An 18,277-nucleotide genomic window follows, 5' to 3' on the forward strand; every position below is an offset into this window, starting at 1 on the left:
TGTAGGGAATTCCTACAAACGATACAGCTTCAATAATACATCTTATATAGACCCTATAAACCAGTCTTAAGAATTGACTTGAGCGTATGATTAGTATCCGCATCAGCGGGCAAACCATGGACATCTTGACAGGTAATTGGTTTATTGGAAGATGTTAGTATAATAAAACACTCCACATGCGATACATAATGGCTCGGTTTCAATATGTAAAAAAATTGGGACAAACAAATTGACAATCAAATATACTGAATGCTTTCATGCATTTTTAAGTTGATCAGAGACTTTAAAGCTAGACGAGATGTTCAGCCCATGTTCTTGCGGTTTCCATAACCTCTTCTATGAGAGTCTCTCCAGTCATCCCAGTTCCTGGCTTTAGCCAGGGCCTCCTCATCGTCCTCCTCCACCTGTTTCTCCTTCATCTCATCCTCATGATCTTTACCCTCCACCTCCTCCTCCCTCTGGGGCAGTCCTTGGTCCGGAAGGATCCCCCGTTTCTGGTGCTCTTCATACCATTCGTCTACGCTCATAGTGGGCAGACTGGGGTAACCAGCTCCAAACACCCGGGCCTGTTGGAAAAACAAGTGTGGTTTGCAATTTTCTTTTGGGTAAAAAGAGCCATAAAAAAATGCTTGGACAATGGTCTTACCTGTACAGCATCTTTGGTCAAAACAAAAGGTTTCATAGGTGGCCTTTGTGGATGTTTAAACTGTCTGGGTCCTGATGGTAAGTCCATTCTCTTTAAAATCTCCAGCTCCAAGTCAATGCTTTCAATTTCCTCAAGAGCTATGTTGATCCATTTCTTCACCGTGAGAAGATAGAAGTCACGGACAACTTCTTCATCAGCCATCGCACTGTCAACAGCTTTTTTAACTTCTACCAATCTATCTTCTGTCATTTTTTTCTGTCTGTATCTTTCAATCTTGGCTTGTCTCTGCACCGCCATGGCGACGAGGTCCGATGAGTTGGTGGAGGCTGGAGACTAAGAAATTAATAATTAATTATACATCATTTGATAGTTATCGCCACTCAATCACATGAATCCTATAATACAATGATAATGATTTTCATTGGGCAGCCGAACAGTCAAAGTGGAGGGTGTTGCCCCCGAGAGATCATCGGCCCTGGAGGGAACGTCTCCCCTGTGCTCCTCGGTCTGGGAGCTTGCCAACAGCAGGAAAGGTGTAACACTAACCATCTCGTAGTCAGAGGTGGAGTGCCAGAGAATATACGTGCTCCAATAGTGCCAGATAAAAATAAAGCTCATTAATTTGAATGATTTTAGCTTGTGTGTGATTTATCGCGGGCATGGGCACACGCAAGCTAAAATCATTCATATTAAAGATGAGGCTGTCAAGGAAAGCAAAGGATTTATTTTCTCTAGAGCTGTCAAGCGATTAAAATATTTAATCGTGATTAATCGCATTAATGTCATAGTTAACTCTAATTAATCGCGATTAATCGCAAATTCTTTTTCTATGCTAAATATCCCTTGATTTTTTTGTCCCATAATTCTCATTTTAATTCTCTTATCAACATGGTGAAGTGCATCGGCTTGCCTTGTGCAAATGATTTTTTACTGATAACAACATTGGCATATACACTGATCAAAACAGGACGATACAAAAAGAGAGCCTATAGTGCAATTAAACGACTGCTTTGAACAAATGTCATTTGAACATAGCAGGTAGGCTACTGCTTCTTTGTTTTGAGCCAAAAAAAAAAGATTTTTTTATTTATTTTTTTTATAAAGTAATTGCGTTAATCGCGCGTTAAAATTTTTAACGCCGTTAAATTTGGTTTGCGTTAACGCCGTTAATAACGCGTTTAACTGACAGCTCTAATTTTCTCTAATGACGTCTTTGGTATCACTCCGCAAGTAGTCCTACCAATCTATGGTAGGACTAGTTCAAGGACAAGTTGGTAACTTCTTAACCCCAGCGTCTTCGGTTGCTAAGCGACGTCAACGTCTTTGGCTGACTATTTCTCTGCTGATCAATGATGAACGCTGGTTACAAATTAATTGTAAAAGACACATTATGAAGCTATTATTTCGTTTAGGCAAGGAGCCGTGTAATAAGCGGGATAATGTATACGAACGTCGCCAGTCATTATCGAAAATAAGCCTATTTTCCCCGATAATGGCGTTCTACACATTATCCCTTACATATCTTGTTAAAGCACAGCTGTGCTTTGTTGAGCAAAAAAAATAAATAAATGGTTGATGGTGAATACTTGTGGCCTGGAGTTAAAACTACACACTTTACCTGTTTTGTTCAAAATATCGTTATAATATCGTGTGTCGCCATTCAATGAAAAGAATATCGAGATGAGCTTTGGTCCATCGCCCAGCACTGAATAAATAACATTGTGGTAATAATGACCGGAAATAATTACCTACAATACGTTCATTCTGCAGAACGTTTTAAACGAAACACAAACGATAGCGATAAACCGAGACATTGGGGAAAAGAGCTTGTGGGTTTCCTATGCACCTTGTCCAAATTAATAACAAATAAACGGCAGCGGACATGGTGGACTAAAATGACTATTTACCTTGGTTGTAGATAGATAGTGAACATCTGGGACTAAACTGACTATTTGCCTTGGTGGTAAATAGTGTAGGCCTGGGCGATATTGCTGAAAGACATGATATAACTTGATCATATTGATCAATATCGATAACTATTGATAATTGTAATTACCTAAAAAGACTAGGAATTACCATGCTGGATTTAAACACTTCCGTTTAACACTTAATGAACTCCAACTGTTCTTCATGATAAATACTCCAATATCGATACAATAAGGAAAAACACTCAAATTTGTAAATAAGCATTGAACCGTGTTTGTGTAACAAACCCAGCTGCTAGATTCGGTGGTCCAGTTTCTTTTCAATATATTTTGAATATGTTTTATCTTGATATTGATCAAAAGACTATCACAATACGATAATTTATTTTATTGCCCAGGCCTAAGATAGTGAACATCGGGACTAAACTGGCTATTTACCTTGGTTTTACAGTGAACATCTGGACTGTACGGACTATTTACCTTTGTTGTAGATGGTGCACGTCTGGACTGTACGGACTATTTACCTTTGTTGTAGATGGTGCACGTCTGGACTGTACGGACTATTTACCTTGGTTGTAGATGGTGCACATCTGGACTCTTCGTCCGTTTCCAGCTGGGCTTTGGGCAGCTTGAAGTCTGACACATGGTATTCTTTGCATCGTCTAAGAAACGCGTGGAAGTGTTCCCGAGCCGCGGTGACGGTGAGCGCGCGGCGGTCCCGGTCCGTGAGCCGCAGCGTGAGGCCGCCGAGCAGCGCGGGCAGCAGCAGGTACCGCAGGTCGGCCGTCGCCATTTCCTCTAGAAGCTCGTTCCGACTGAACAGTTGAAGCTCAGCCACCATTCGTGTAACATCTTCCAATGCCGTTATCCCCCGTTTAATTTTAACTTGGATGTGGTTTGATCCAATCGGCTCATTTGTGGTGTCTACTTCTTCAAATATTTGCCATCCACGATTTAATAAATCTGACAACTTGTTCGGTTTAGCGTCGCTATCCTCATCCGTTTGGTGGATGCTGCCAGAGTCAGCCATCTTGCCTTCCATCCAGGTTCAGATAGTCTCGCGATACTTTGGACCAACGTAACGTCTCTCTTCTTCCTGGTGAAAGTCCGACATATAAAGACAGAAGTCAGTGGTCGGCTGCCATCTACCGTCAATCTCTAGAATAAATAAAAAAAAGTTTGGTTGTACCCTTTGTATTTCAGTAGATCTACTCAAGATAACCTAAACGGTTTCATCATTCATCCTTTTTTAAAAAAATCAAATTAAGTGAGTATGGTAGATTCTTAATGTAGAAAACCAGTGTACCATTGTAGCCCGGGGAGCAGAAGTCCCTATAATATTCACACCTCCCTCTGTTGCTAAAGGTTTCTACTGTCCAGTAGGCACTTTGAACTGTAATGTGTTTCTGTTACGACTCCATTGCTGTCGTACCCATTTGATCTAATCTATATGTTTGCTTGCGTATGTATCGGATTCTGACAACTGTTATTTCACCGCAAATGAATTGTGAAATGCATCGAATTCCATTTTCTGTTAACCTCTTCCGGCTTCCGTCCTTTCCGTTCGAACTCCCAACTTTAAGGTAATGTAACTTTAAGGTAGTTTGCTGTCGTTCAAAGCAGAAGACAACTTCATCACAGTTTTGTGAGGTACTTAATCAAAGGCACGTTTTCACATGTACCTTTACATGCAAACTATTGGCGTTAACATTTTGTGAATTAACTGGAAATAACTGGTAGCTTAATGGTTAACCATCATTGTGTCATCTTGGGTCGTTTTGCTGGAAATATATTCGTTTAATTGTCCAGTTAACCAGTTTGAGGATGCAAGGACGCAAACGTCCAACGTGTTTTTGCCTGCAGCTCCCGAACTCAGACTAGCTGTTACTGTTGTTTGTAGTACTGTAGTTACTGTTACTGTATTTAGTAGTACTGAAGTCACTGTTATTGTAGTTATTAGTACTGTAGTTACTGTTACTCTGTACTGTTACTGTAGTTAGTAGAACTGTAGTTACTGTTACTGTAGTTAGTAGTACTGTAGTTACTGTTACTCTACTAATACTATGAGGGTTTCCAACTCGGTGGCTCCATTCTCAAAGTTGATAGATGGTTCAGTTTATTTTCCTCAAGCCTAAGCTGGGGCTACTGCATCGTCAGGTCCAGTCAGTATTCATTGAGCTCAAGGAATGGAGCAGTATGGTATCGAGACCGATTGATGTAGACTTTTGATGATCTTGGTTGGGGGCAATAAACCCATTTGTTGCAGACGACAGCGACTATACTGCTGTAGTCAAAAGTAATAAACTACTGTGGTCACAGAGGTGACTACATTGCTGTAGTCAACAGTAATAAACAACTGTGGTCACAGAGGTGACTATACTACTGTAGTCAACATTAATAAACTACTGTGGTCACAGAGGTGACTACACTGCTGTAGTCAACAGTCATAAACTACTGTGGTCACAGAAGTGATCACACAATACACCATACAGCGACAATAAACACACGGAAAAGGGGTTTGGGAGCAAATTAACGGAAGGTCTTCCCGATCTGGGCAAGAATGATTGCCCAGATTGCCCCAGCGTTAAAGGGTAATGTTTTTCGGTGTGCACACCTTTTCCTTCAGAATGTAGCACCATAGGATAAGATGAGAGTGGGATCCCCCACTCAGTCTCTGTTTCAACTGACAATTTTTGACTGAATTGATATGTTCAGTTAACTGCTCATTGCACTGAATTGCTCATCCATTTTGATTTGTTGATTGATTTGATTACTTCTAAATGTTGACATTTATGTTTCTTTCATAATATAGATTCTAGTTGGTTGCCCATGGCTGTCAGTCGATTGGACGTCCTTTACAGACGGCTTCTACTCACCAAGCTTTTCATACAGGGCTGGGGAAAACCTGAAGATTTTAAGAGGTACATTAAAGAGGAAGATAGAAAGAATATGCATGTTTGTTGTGTAGTAGGTGCATGGATAAGATCACGTATAGGTGTATATATATAACTTATAACATGCAAAATAACTTTATTCTGAATTTTATAAGCTACTTGGGTAAGGTTTCTGACCTTCTACATATCGTCCATTACTGTGCTGGTAAATTAGGCATTATGATAATTTCAGTATGTCTGAATTATACCATAACAATAATTTTGAATGGCTTAAATCAAGTGAAGGAATTTGAAGGGACTTTAAAGGCCCACTATGCAATAGGCCTGCAGCGGATTCGAATTGTATCCGAATCCGTTCGGTTCGTTTAACACAGTTCGGAGCATTCTGGAGATCCGCGGATTTCGGTTTCATGAAGGCATTGCCTTATGTAGCGTATTTTGCCTACTGTAGCCTACGTCCGATACAAAAGGGTGTTTAGGACCCAGCGGAATGCATTCTCTCCAGTGCTGCCCGAGCCAATGAGACTTTTCCCGCCCCTCCCTTCAGCCTGTCAGCGTTCAAAACAAACTGGGCTTTAAACTTTAAGCGGTCCATGACAATTTATAAATGGAAATGGAAAATTTAATGAGACTGACAAGGGGAGATACACAAGTTTGACAGAAGAGGAAATTGGAAAGGCACACTTGACCGTAAGGGGCTATTTTACTGTAACTCTCCAGTGTAACGGTAGCTGTAATAGGTTGTTTTCTGAAGTTCAAGCGCACGATTCCTTAATTTAAAGAAAGTAATTGATACAATTATATTCTAAATATACGGGAGATAAATACAAATGGGTGATAAGCGGGATAACGGCCTTCGAGGTCGACCGGTTAGATGAAAATAATTGACAGGTAGAGGCAACTCTGGCTTCATGCTGCACTCGTCGCCAGAGTTCTAAGCCTCGTCGGCCGTTATCCCTTACATGTTACACTCAGTGCACCATGTTTTCAAATGCATTTAGGGGAACATTTATTGCACAAAAAAGCCTTGCAAGTTGTCTGATTGCAGTCAATTAACACATTGCAAATAGCCTGTGGGTCTCATTCATTTTTGTGTTTCTCCCCCAAACCCTCCGTCAAAAAAAAGTCTGCCTTTTTACTATCACGGACATGATCCTAATCCGAACCGTGTCCGAAACCGAGGCCCAAAACGGTTATCTGAACCGAACCGTGGACACACTGATCCGTTTCACCACTACTATGCAACTTTGGGAATTTCTTCGCTGTTTTCTTGGTTTTGGCACGCACATTTCTCTACACAGCGCCCCCTACAGCTTCGTAGTAGATATTTTACAACACTGTCGTAACAACTCGTTGACGACCCTTCCCCATGCACTTCTACGCGAGCCATGTGCATTTGTTTTCAAAGAAGCCGGCGAATGCGTGGAGCCATGTCCGAAGTAAATGTTCATAAAGTGTAGGCAAGGTTATACATTTTTAAAATTGTGTATTTGTATTGCAATAAACATAAAGCCATCCTTTTTATAGTTGACGGGGAGAATTTATATCTTAGATTATAATTGTTTTATCTTAGGTTGAACAGAACAATCAGTGTGAGAGTGTTGGCCAACATAATAATCGAAATAAACAAGAACCTGGATTCGGGAATTCAGTCTGTATCTGGGGGACGAGACAGACGAACAGCAAAACACCGATGGAAACAAAGGTGTTTATATGGTTGCAACCAAGCAAGCTAGAAACATACAGGGCTCACAACAAAACGGTTGAGCAAACAATTTTTACAGGGCTCACAACAAAATGGTTGAGCAAACACATTTGTACAGAGACTATCAACATCAAGAATACCATGAGGACAAAGTTCACCCAAGGGTACTTTCAATTTCAAAAGCATCACGGCCAAGTCGGAGTCTGATTTGAAGTCTTCTTTTTCTTTCAGTTCACGCTATTCCTGAAAAGCTTGCCCAACGTTTACTCGTGTCTGGCCTCTCTGTCGGTCAGTCTCCCTTTTCTCTTCTTCTGTTCCTCCGACATTGGGTTTCTCTGTCTCTTTTTAGTCGGCTGATCTATGATGAATGTAACAATCCCTTAGTTACTTGTGTTTATATCGAGCCGGTTCCGTGTTTCGGGGTCTGTGCCGCAAAGCAATTTGTTACTTTGCGAGACCCGAGACTCCCGCGAGAGTGGGCGGCGGTTCGCCGGCAGAAACATATTCATTTTCTCCGCCAAGATGCGCAAGGGGGAGTTGAAACAACGAACAATCGAACAAAAATGTATAATGGAACCATCGCAATGACTCCTAGCCTGTTATATTAAGGTAAATCAAGCCAAAAAAGTTGCATAGTTTGCAAAGTGTGCAAAAAAACTTTTTACCATTTTGGACACATTTGAACTGTCTCAACATGTGAAAGATGCTACTCATTGTAAGGGGCACACTCTAGACCTGGTTATCACAAAGGGCCTCAATGTTTCTGATCTCTCTGTGACTGATCCTTCCTTGTCTGACCACTTTTGTGTTTTCTTTAACATATCTTTTATTCCCGACATACAGACAAAATCAAACACTGTCAAAAAACGGTATATCAATGAAGATTCTAATGTACTTTTTAAAAAGGCCATCTCCTTGCTACCACCTCTAAACCCATGTTCTGCTGATGATCTTGTAGAAAACTTTAATTTGAAAATTTTGAAAGTCATAGATGTCATTGCACCTTATAAGGTTAAAACGATTTCTGGAAAGCAAAAGGCACCCTGGAGAAAAGCTGCTTCTGTAACAGCACAGAAAAAGGAATGCAGGAAGGTTGAACGCATCTGGCGTAAAACAAAACTTCATATTCAGCATTATATCTATAAAGAGAGCCTCTGTGCCTACAATTTAGACTTAAAAAATGCTAGAGAAACATTTTTCTCCAATATCATTAAAACCAACACTAATAATGCAAAAACCCTATTTGCAACTGTTGACAGACTGACCAACCCCCCAACAGAAATTCCACCTGATCTCCATTCCACGCAGAAATGCAATGAGTTTGCAGCTTTTTATATTGATAAAATTGAAGGTATCAGACGCGCCATCAATATCTCCACGTCAAACAAAAATGTTGGACTACCACCCTGTTCAGGCAAAAATTACGTGGCAAGGATGGCATGCTTTAATGTTATAGACTCTCAAAATCTTGTGGAAACTGTGACACAACTAAAGCCATCCACCTGTTGCCTTGATACTATACCTACCAACCTCTTTAAGAATGTTTTCGACTGCCTAGCAGTAGACATATTGCAGATAGTTAACAACTCTCTCCAGTCAGGCAAGTTCCCAAAAGCTTTGAAAACTGCAGTTATTAAACCCCTTTTAAAAAAGCGGAGCCTAGATGCCTCTATTATTAACAACTACAGACCAATATCAAATCTACCCTTCATAAGTAAAATCATTGAGAAAGTTGTCCTCCAGCAACTAAATCACTTCCTGGCATCAACTGGTTGCTATGACACCTTCCAATCAGGATTTCGACCCCTGCACAGCACTGAGACCGCCCTTATTAAAGTTGTAAACGACATCCGTCTTAACACAGACTCTGGCAAAACCTCAATACTAATGCTACTTGACCTCAGTGCTGCATTCGACACTGTAGACCATACATTACTTCTGGAAAGGTTAGAAAACTGGGTGGGGCTTTCAGGCACTGTCTTAAATTGGTTCAGGTCCTACCTACAAAATAGGAACTACTTTGTTTCCATTGGCGACTTTGTATCAGAATCAACCAACGTGACATGTGGAGTCCCACAAGGTTCGATCTTAGGACCCTCTTTATTCAACATCTACATGCTCGCACTAGGGCAAATCATGCAAAATAACAATATTGACCATCATTGCTATGCTGATGACACGCAAATCTATGTATCGCTATCACCAAATGACTATCGGCCCATAGATCTGCTGTGCCAGTGCATTGAGCAAGTGAAGGAATGGATGTGCCGAAATTTCCTTCAACTAAATGAGGACAAAACAGAGATAATTGTATTTGGTTCTAAAACGGAAAGGCTTAAAGTAACCCAACACCTTCACTCTCTGTCCCTGAAAACCTCAATCAAAGCCAGAAATCTAGGGGTTATCATGGATTCAGATTTACATTTTGACAGTCACATCAAATCAGTTACAAAATCGGCATATTATCACCTTAAAATTTTAGCAAGACTTAGAGGGCTCATGTCCACCGAAGACTTACAAAAACTTGTACATGCCTTTATCACTAGTAAGCTTGATTACTGCAATGGTCTCCTCACAGGTCTCCCAAAACAAACTCGGAGGAAGCTTCAGCTTGTTCAGAATGCTGCTGCTAGAGTTCTAACAAAGACCAAAAAATTTGATCATATTACACCAATTCTGAAATCGTTACATTGGCTTCCTGTAGGTCAGAGAATTGATTTTAAAATCATGTTGCTAACCTATAAATCCCTACATGGTTTAGGCCCAAAATATTTAACTGATATGCTTACACTACATCAGCCTTCTAGACCACTAAGATCCTCTGAGACCAATCTGTTAATTATCCCCAGAGTAAACACAAAACATGGGAAAGCAGGATTTAGTTACTATGCAACAAATAGCTGGAATAAACTCCCAGAGGATTTAAGACTTGCCCCAACTCTGAGCACCTTTAAAACAAGACTGAAGACTTTTATGTTTGCTATAGCTTTCTGCTAAAATCTTAAATACATTGCACTTTCTAAAAAGCTTTTTTAACTTTGCCTTTATTTTCTATTTTAATACTAAAATGCCTTTTTCTATTTTACCCATTTCTTTGCATATGTTTTTCTTTTACTTATCTATTATTTTATTTTATTGTATGACAATGTTTATATGTGAAGCACTTTGAGTCTGCCTTGTGTATGAAAAGTGCTATATAAATAAAGTTGCCTTGCCTTGCCTTGCCTTGCCATAGTTCCCCTTTCACTCGTGTCTGATCTCTTTTCTGGTCCATTCTTCTTTTGTTCCACCGACAGTCGCCTCTTGGGTCCCTTATCAGTCGATTGATCCATGATGAATGCAACAATTGCCTCGCAACTGGCTGTTTATATCTAGCCGGTGCCATGTTTGGGTGTGTGTCTGTGCCGTAAAGCATTTTCGAAACTACAATCTGACTACATTTCCGAGGATACTTCCGCTGCGTCACATCCGGATTGGCTCGGTCTGAACAGATCAAGTTGCATATGCGCTTTTTCACTGGAGAGGCGACATGGGTAAATGACACACCCACCAATCGACCCAGAAATGGATGCAGAACCATCAGCATAACTCTCAACCTGCATACTTAATGTAATTTTGGCTAAAAAAGTTGCATAGTGGGCATTTAAATGGAGAACACAATTAGGGATGTAATGGAATGAAAATTTAACCTCACGGTTATTGAGACCAAAATTATCCCAGTTTTCTGTATTATGTCTGTATTTTTAAATACCCAAAATATGCCCATACTTCATACTTAGTCCTCTTAGAAGGTAGGGATGGGCAACGATCGTTGAATATCGAAGTCACGTAGAATATCGAATAATGAATGTGACTATCATTATTTATTACGCGGGTCTTCTCAATGCCGTGGAACGCTCTGTTCACTTGCATGGGCTCTTTACAACTTCCGGCGGTGAATTATATTTGATAATTCACCGTTGCTAAGTATAATTGACCGCTGTCAAGGAAAACAAAGGACTTTTTGCCTCTAATGACGTCTTTGGTATCACTCCGCAAGTAGTCCGCTAACTTGTCAACCCCAGCGTCTTCGGTTGCTATGCGGCGTCAACGTCTTTGGCGGACTATTTCTCTGCTGATCAACACTACGAATGCTGGTAACAAATAAATTGTAAGAAGACACACCATGTGAAGTAATTTTTTCGTTTTGGCAAGTAGCTGTGTGGGATAGGTGGGATAGAACGTCGCCGGTCATTATCAAAAATAAGCCCCTTCCAGACTTTCCAGGATTTCGCGATGTTGTGATTTGAAACTTCAACGCAACATACACCAATCACCGCAAATTGAGTGCGGTGTCGCAATTTTAACCAACCACTGCAACTATCCCACAAATTTGACCAATCAGTGGCATCGTCTTGTACTGATGTGGACAAACTACCTTCTGCCTTACTTCCGTGTTTACTACTTCAAGTGATTCAAGCATTCATGCAGCATGTGCGCGTCCAACGTTTCACACTTGCAGACCAAAATAACTGGGAAAGATTGCGAAAAGGGGTCGGCTTAGCTCAGGAGGTAGAGCAGTTGTCTTGCAACCGAAAGGTTGCTAGTTCAATCCTGAGCTCCTCCTAGCTGAATGTTGATGTGTCCCTGAGCAAGACACTTAACCCTAACTGCTCCTGACGTGACCATGCAAACTGCTCCAGTGCAAGGCTGTCGCCTTGCATGGTTGACTCTGCCGCCGGTGTGTCAATGTGTGTATTAAACGATGTAAGTCACTTTGGATGAAAGCGCCTGCTAATTGCCCTAATTGTAAATTGTAAAAGCAGTATCCTGGTATTCTACATGAAAGCGGGGGAAAATTATTTTGCACTGCATGCAATATTGTGGTGGAACACAAGCGTTTTGCCACCGCGAAACATAACTACAGAACTGCAGGCAGGACGTCAGACGACGAGCAGATCACTATGACACAGGCTGTTGCATCCAAGTCAAATGCCAGAGCGGAAAGAATCAAGAATCAATTATTCATAGGACCATTTCTCAGTGTTTTTGTTCTTTTAATTAATGTTTTTTCAGCATTAACTTAATATTTAACAAATTACTCGGGGAAAATTGCAGTAATAACATTAGGGAAATCGCAACTTTCCTTGCAACTTTTTTGAAAAGTTCACGCAACATCAGGCATTTTAGGCCGCAACAATCTCAAAGAAGGCCCGCAAAATCCTGGAGGGACTGCCCTTCAGGGCGAAGCAAGACACTTCTGCTGCACGTCGGTGTCCTGTTCGCCGATAATGGCCGGCGTTCTATACATTATCCCTTACTTAAAGTTGATTATTTTTTTCTATCGTATCACTCCGTAAGTGCCCGGTAACTTATTAAGACTATTTCTCTGCTGATCAACACTACGAATGCTGGTAACAAATAAATTGTTAAAAGACACACCGTGTGAACGAATTCTTTTGACGTGTCTAGTTCACCGTCATGCAGGCTGTGTTCAGTAAAATAAATAAATAAATACCGATCTGTTTTTGGCGCATGTAGGCCTATCTGCCTAAGCCCACGTTGAAATAATTTTGATGTTGAATGATGATGGCGCTGTTGGTGAAATAAACTGATTGATTTCATACAAATCATAAAAGCCTCTCCCTGTGTCATTGTGTGTGCGTTAGGGATGAGTCGGTTGCAACCGATTCGTTCACAACGAACAAATCCCGAAGGTGAACGACAAGAACTGGTTCCCCAAAACAAGAGAACTGGTTCTTTGATTCTTTTTTTTTTAACATAAAACAAAAATATGGTCACGTAAATAAAATATACAAACGAACAGAGCTTCGTCTCCCCGTGACCTTATATTGATTGAGTCTACAACGTTCTCAAAGATTCAGCCAATGAGAGGTAGCAATGGTGTTGCCATGGCGCCTGGGTAAACAAATGACATGGTGTTACCGTCGAATTTGCGCGCTTTCTCTGTCTAACGTGTCTTGGGTCATGCCATTCGATGTGGGGCCACTCATATATCCCCCTACATTTCCGAAAATAGACTTGACCTCCATCTGTTTATTGGATAAAGGCATTTCCCAATCCCAGGAGTCTTTGCTCCATTCTTTGTCAATTCAAGAACAAAGAACAAACAAGAAATTAAACTCCAGTTCGTATTTTTTATTTATGACCATGAAGTTCTGTAATGCCTGAATAATGAAGAATTAAATATAAAGTAAAAAAAAATAGAAATATAAAACCATGAATGACATATAGAGAGTAAGCAAGTGGTATAAATATTGGTGGGACGTTTGGCTATACAAAATACTACAGATAGACCGATATGTTTTTTTCAGGGCCGATACCGATTATTAGTAGTCAAGGGGGCCGATACCCGATATTTGGAGCCGATATTAATTTACAGAAAAAGGGAAAATATTGGCGTGAAACTTTTGGATAATACGAACTCCAACACTTCATTTAAATGCCTTTAACCACTTAATCGTCAAATCCCGCCGGCGGACAAGTTTTAGTTACACCACCCCTTCCCCCCAACATGCTGGGTCAATTTTCGGCATCATTCAGTTGAGTGATATAGTGATGTCATACACCGTTTGAAAGGTTAGAATCTCAGGAATGTCATCTAGGGATGTCCCGATACAACTTTTTCACTTCCGATACGTTACCGATATTGTAGCCTTGAGTATTGGCCGATACCGATATCAATACGATACGATATAGGCACAAATCATGCATATATTTATTCCTTATTTTGTTGTGTGGAATGTTAGAAAAGGCTTGATAAAGTGATGTTACTGTTACTGATGTTGTAGTGATATAACAGAAAACAATAGTCAGCAACAGTAGGTATAGGAAAAACTGACCCATTTATTATTAACCAATTGGTTACATAAATTTTAACCTTCAACATAAGAGTATTACCTCAACAAATCCAATAAAAACAAAATGTTATATTTAAAGTGCAAAATAACCACTGGTTACCAACATCATTATACAATTGAATAGAATAAATTAAATTTTAAAGTGCAAACAATTCAAGTTCACTTCAGTTATTTTTCTACTGTCAGCATATGATGGAAACAACTGTGGGCAGGGACAAAAACAACAAAAACAACACAATATTGTCCACTGTCCAACTGCTCTAAGTTAAGAGTTCACACAGCTCCAGTTTCACTGACTGACTGTGCCCAAAACAATGTAGTAGTCTTCACTGAAGAATAGAGTGTAAACACAATAAACATATCACTCTAATAACAAGAACATAAAACAAATAATCAGTCAGTGCTGACTACCCTTACTACTCCTCCTCCTCCTTCTCCACTTTCTGCAGTCCACTTTTTTCATGGACCTTATTTTTCTCAATCTTCCAGTCATGCAGCATCTCCTCCATGGCGTGCGTGATTGCATCAGCTGTGTGCGATCCCCTGAATTCACGTGCATGTAACACTGCTCTCTGCAGTGTGAAGTCAGTGTCCACCCAGTGCGCAGTCAGGCTCAACAGAGACAGCGGACGATGGTCTGAGCTCCAGATGTCGGTGGTGAAGCTTATAGCATTTGCCTTCTCCACGTGTGCGGCAATACACTTTTTAACCTCTTCGTGCATCCGGGGTATAGTTTTGTCTACAATGTAGTGGCGGCTAGGAATAATGTAGAGAGGTTCGAGGTGCTCCATTAAGCGTTTAAACCTGACATTACTCACCACCGACAGGGGCTTGTCATCAAGCACAATAAACTGGGCTATCTTTTCTGTTATGGCCATTGCCTTTTTGCTGTCCCGTGGTAGTTTGTCACGTCTTGCAAAGCTTTCGGCCAGCGTGGGTTGCTGAAGCGAGCCAGAGGCTTGTTGCTTCGCCTTGCTGCTCTCGCGAAAATCCTCATGTTCTTTTTTGTGGTGTTTTTTCAAATGTGCGATGAGGTTGCTTGTATTGAACCTTCCCGGTTCTGTCCCTCCACGGGACACTTGCGCCTGACAAATGTTGCATTTAGCTGCAACGTTTTTGTCCGAGTTTACGGTAAAATACTTCCACACAGCCGACATCACTACACCTTGCTGCAGGCACACACGTTGTTGTGATCACGTGGGCTGTGCATGCTGGATCAAAGACGCTCTTCTTCCGCGGCCGGCACCAACGTTAATTAAGGGGCATTACCACCTACTGTGTTGGAGTGTGATCAAACCAGAGTCACCTATTATAGAAGTCCTGGAGCGGCAAATGAACAGCTTATATCGGAGCGCTTATATCGGAGTTTTTAGATTCAGTCCGATAAAATCCGATATTCACTTTTTTGGCTGATATCGGACTGATTTCCGATATCAATATCGGATCGGGACATCCCTAATGTCATCCAATGTCAACCATTCGGTGGAATAACTATGTTTAGCGAATATAGATCAAAAATATCCTAGTGTCTTAGGTCAAAATAGCCCCCCTCACCCTCCTCCTCCCTTGGTCCATTCTAACTTTATCGTCGTTGTGGATATCCTTAGCAATGAGTTGATACTTCATGTTGGGTCTTGAAATGTTCATAAGAGTCCACAGAAATCGAATATCAATATTATTTTAGTCTAATTACATTGTGTATATGCACATGTCATCTTATACAAAGCAGCCGAAAAATAGAAAACCAAAACGCTGCAATGTTTTTTTGTGGAAAACTGCGATTAAGGGTTTGAATTCCGCTATTGTCATCTGATTCATGGAATCCACTGTGTTCGCCAGGGTCTCACGGTGACATAGAGCCCTCACACATGTCTGTAAGATCAATACGTCCTTGTTTACAAGCCTTACAAGCCAATGAGGCGATCACTATCAAAACAGGGCATGTATACTTTGATTGACAGCTACACCAGCAGACAGCAAGCGTCGGGGACGGGCCTTAGATACCCTAATAGCCAATGAAAATACCTTTCTGACGATATAATAATAATAATACATTTAATTTAGAGGCGCCTTTCAAGACACCCAAGGTCACCTTACAGAGCATATAGTCATCATAAATCGTTTAAAAAACAAGACATTGTGGAAAAAATAAATAAATAAATAAATAAACATAATAAATAAAAAAACAAACAAAAAAAAAACAAGACAAAACAAAACAAACAAACAATCAAAACAGTGATCAGTTAGACGTTGTGTGCGAGTTTGAACAGGTGAGTTTTGAGTTGTGACTTGAAGGTTGTAATGGTGTCTGATTTATGTGTGGGGGGAGGGAGTTCCAGAGCCTGGGTGCTGAACAGCTGAATGACCGGGCACCCATTGTAGTGAGTCGTGATTCGGGGATATCCAGCATGTCAAACACCGTCGCAAGTGTGGTTGAGAAAACAAATGCGCAAGGGGTGTGCGTAAACTAGCAGGCTCTTCCCCAGAGTGCGAGTGTGAAGCAAGTGGTTGATTTGCGCGCTCGTGTGTGGTTTGTTTATTTGTACATAATTATTTATAGTATTTTTACTATTTCATTTTTGTTGTTTATACCATTGCAGTTTTATAGCCAAAACACTTAGTTTGAGCTGTTTTTGTCCGTCGTGGCTCTGCGTGTAACCAATCAGATGGTGCTGTGGGTTGGACAATGCTGGAGACAGCGTAGTGACAGCAGACAGAGAGGCGCGGCTGCATCAGAGCCAAAATAACCCCGTTTTAAATTGATCTCTTATCGGCCGTCGGATAAAAAAAAAAGGCAGATGCCGATATGCGTCAAAATGCCGAATATCGGCGCAGATAATCGGCCCGGCCGATAATCGGTCGATCCCTAAAAAATACTATATCTTGTGGATTTTCACGGAGGGTAGAGCCTAGAAGTCGTTTAAATTATGCTCAGGGCCGTCTCGCGGGGGGGGGCGGTAGACACATGTGAGATTCCCTGTCAAATGACGTAATCTGACGTAGCGAACGAATCAAAACGAACGAATCAAACAAACGAATCGTTATAGTGAACTGGACTGAAAGAACTGATTCCCGGAAAAGAATAATTTAGCCCATCCCTAGTGTGCGTGTATCCGAGGTGCGTGCGTGCGTGCGTCTGGGGTTCTTGATTGACCGATTTTCGAATATTATTCGAATACTTCTCAGCGAATATTGAATAGTATTTTTGCCAGAAATGCACATCCCTATTAGAAGGCTGTCGTCTCCTCCTTGCACCATTATCCCAACTGAATCGAAAATTAAAAACATGTTGTAGGTTACACAGTGCGCCTGCGTGGCAACTTCAGGAGACTCGGATTAAGCGCTGGGAAGGTAATGGTAATTGTTATCGACAACATTTTTATCAGGGTTTACCGTTACACCGGTAACCTTTACATCCCTAAACACAATGTATGCATGCACAACATTTAAAAAATGTGAAAATAAAAAAAATTGTGTCCGAGAATCGGCTGATGGCCCTGCCTGTGCCCATTGACTGCCAGTGTAAAAAATAACATTTAAGAGTATCTTTAAAGGAGCATTTCACCGGTGGAGGCATGAATATGTATTGAAATTGGGTCCTATATGAAGTCGAATAATAAAATAAAATTCTAATTTGGTGCCGTCTTGACCGAGAAAAGGCAGAAAGTGACTTTTTGGCGCTTGTGGATTAAAGACAACAACTCCCACCATGCACAGCTTCGCTGGCGGCCACACCCGCTGATCATCTCCGCCTATCGGACACCTCCTTGTTCCATCTACTAATGGAACAAATCAGCGTGGAGCTTGACCCGACGTCACTGGCAGAGAGTAGTAATGCTTGCACAGAAGCATACGGCCGACATCTTTCTTTATTCTGGGTGGAAATAGTAACATAGTTACGCCATTAAATGCGTTTATGTAAACATTTTTAGCGAGAAATGTGCATTATACTTTCATCATGTTCGCTCGTTGAATGTGAAGGATTTTTGGTTTGATAGTTATGACTAAGAGGGAACGCTCCATTCACTTGCATGGACAGCGTCTCCGGTTGCTAAGCAACCTCAACGTCTTGGCGGACTATCTGCTGATCAACACTACGAATGCTGGAAACACACCAGACACACCATGTGAAGTTATTTAACCCGATTATTGTTATTTATATCCGAGATTATTTAATCTAACCCGATCTAAACTCTATCATGCACCCAAACATGGCGGCGTTTGGGTTTCCTACCTCGGACTCCTAA

General features: G+C 41.0%; 2 protein-coding genes across 5 annotated transcripts in view; one reads left to right on the forward strand and one right to left on the reverse strand.

Annotated features, from left to right (window-relative positions):
• Positions 1–125: 125 nt before the first annotated feature.
• igbp1 (immunoglobulin (CD79A) binding protein 1) lies at positions 126–3,635 on the reverse strand. Its single transcript, XM_030369230.1, has 3 exons — positions 3,140–3,635; positions 647–979; positions 126–566 (listed from the first exon to the last, which is right to left on the reverse strand). Exons 1-3 carry the CDS (start codon positions 3,611–3,613, stop codon positions 303–305), a joined length of 1,071 nt encoding a protein of 356 aa, XP_030225090.1. The 5' UTR covers positions 3,614–3,635; the 3' UTR covers positions 126–302.
• Positions 3,636–3,708: 73 nt separating this feature from the next.
• abhd18 (abhydrolase domain containing 18) overlaps positions 3,709–18,277 on the forward strand; it is a 182,447-nt gene continuing 167,878 nt past the window's right edge. The window contains exons 1-2 of one of the 4 annotated variants that reach the window (XM_030369227.1): positions 3,709–3,838; positions 5,384–5,492. In XM_030369227.1, coding sequence (XP_030225087.1) covers positions 5,401–5,492 — 92 coding nt within the window. In that variant the 5' untranslated portion in view covers positions 3,709–3,838; positions 5,384–5,400. Of the gene's footprint in view, positions 3,839–3,911; positions 4,222–5,383; positions 5,493–18,277 lie in introns of those variants that run through there. The other 3 variants (XM_030369226.1, XM_030369228.1, XM_030369225.1) reach the window with 3 other exon arrangements.

Source organism: Gadus morhua, chromosome 10, assembly GCF_902167405.1.
Source record: "Gadus morhua chromosome 10, gadMor3.0, whole genome shotgun sequence".
NCBI classification, from domain to species: Eukaryota; Metazoa; Chordata; class Actinopteri; order Gadiformes; family Gadidae; genus Gadus; species Gadus morhua.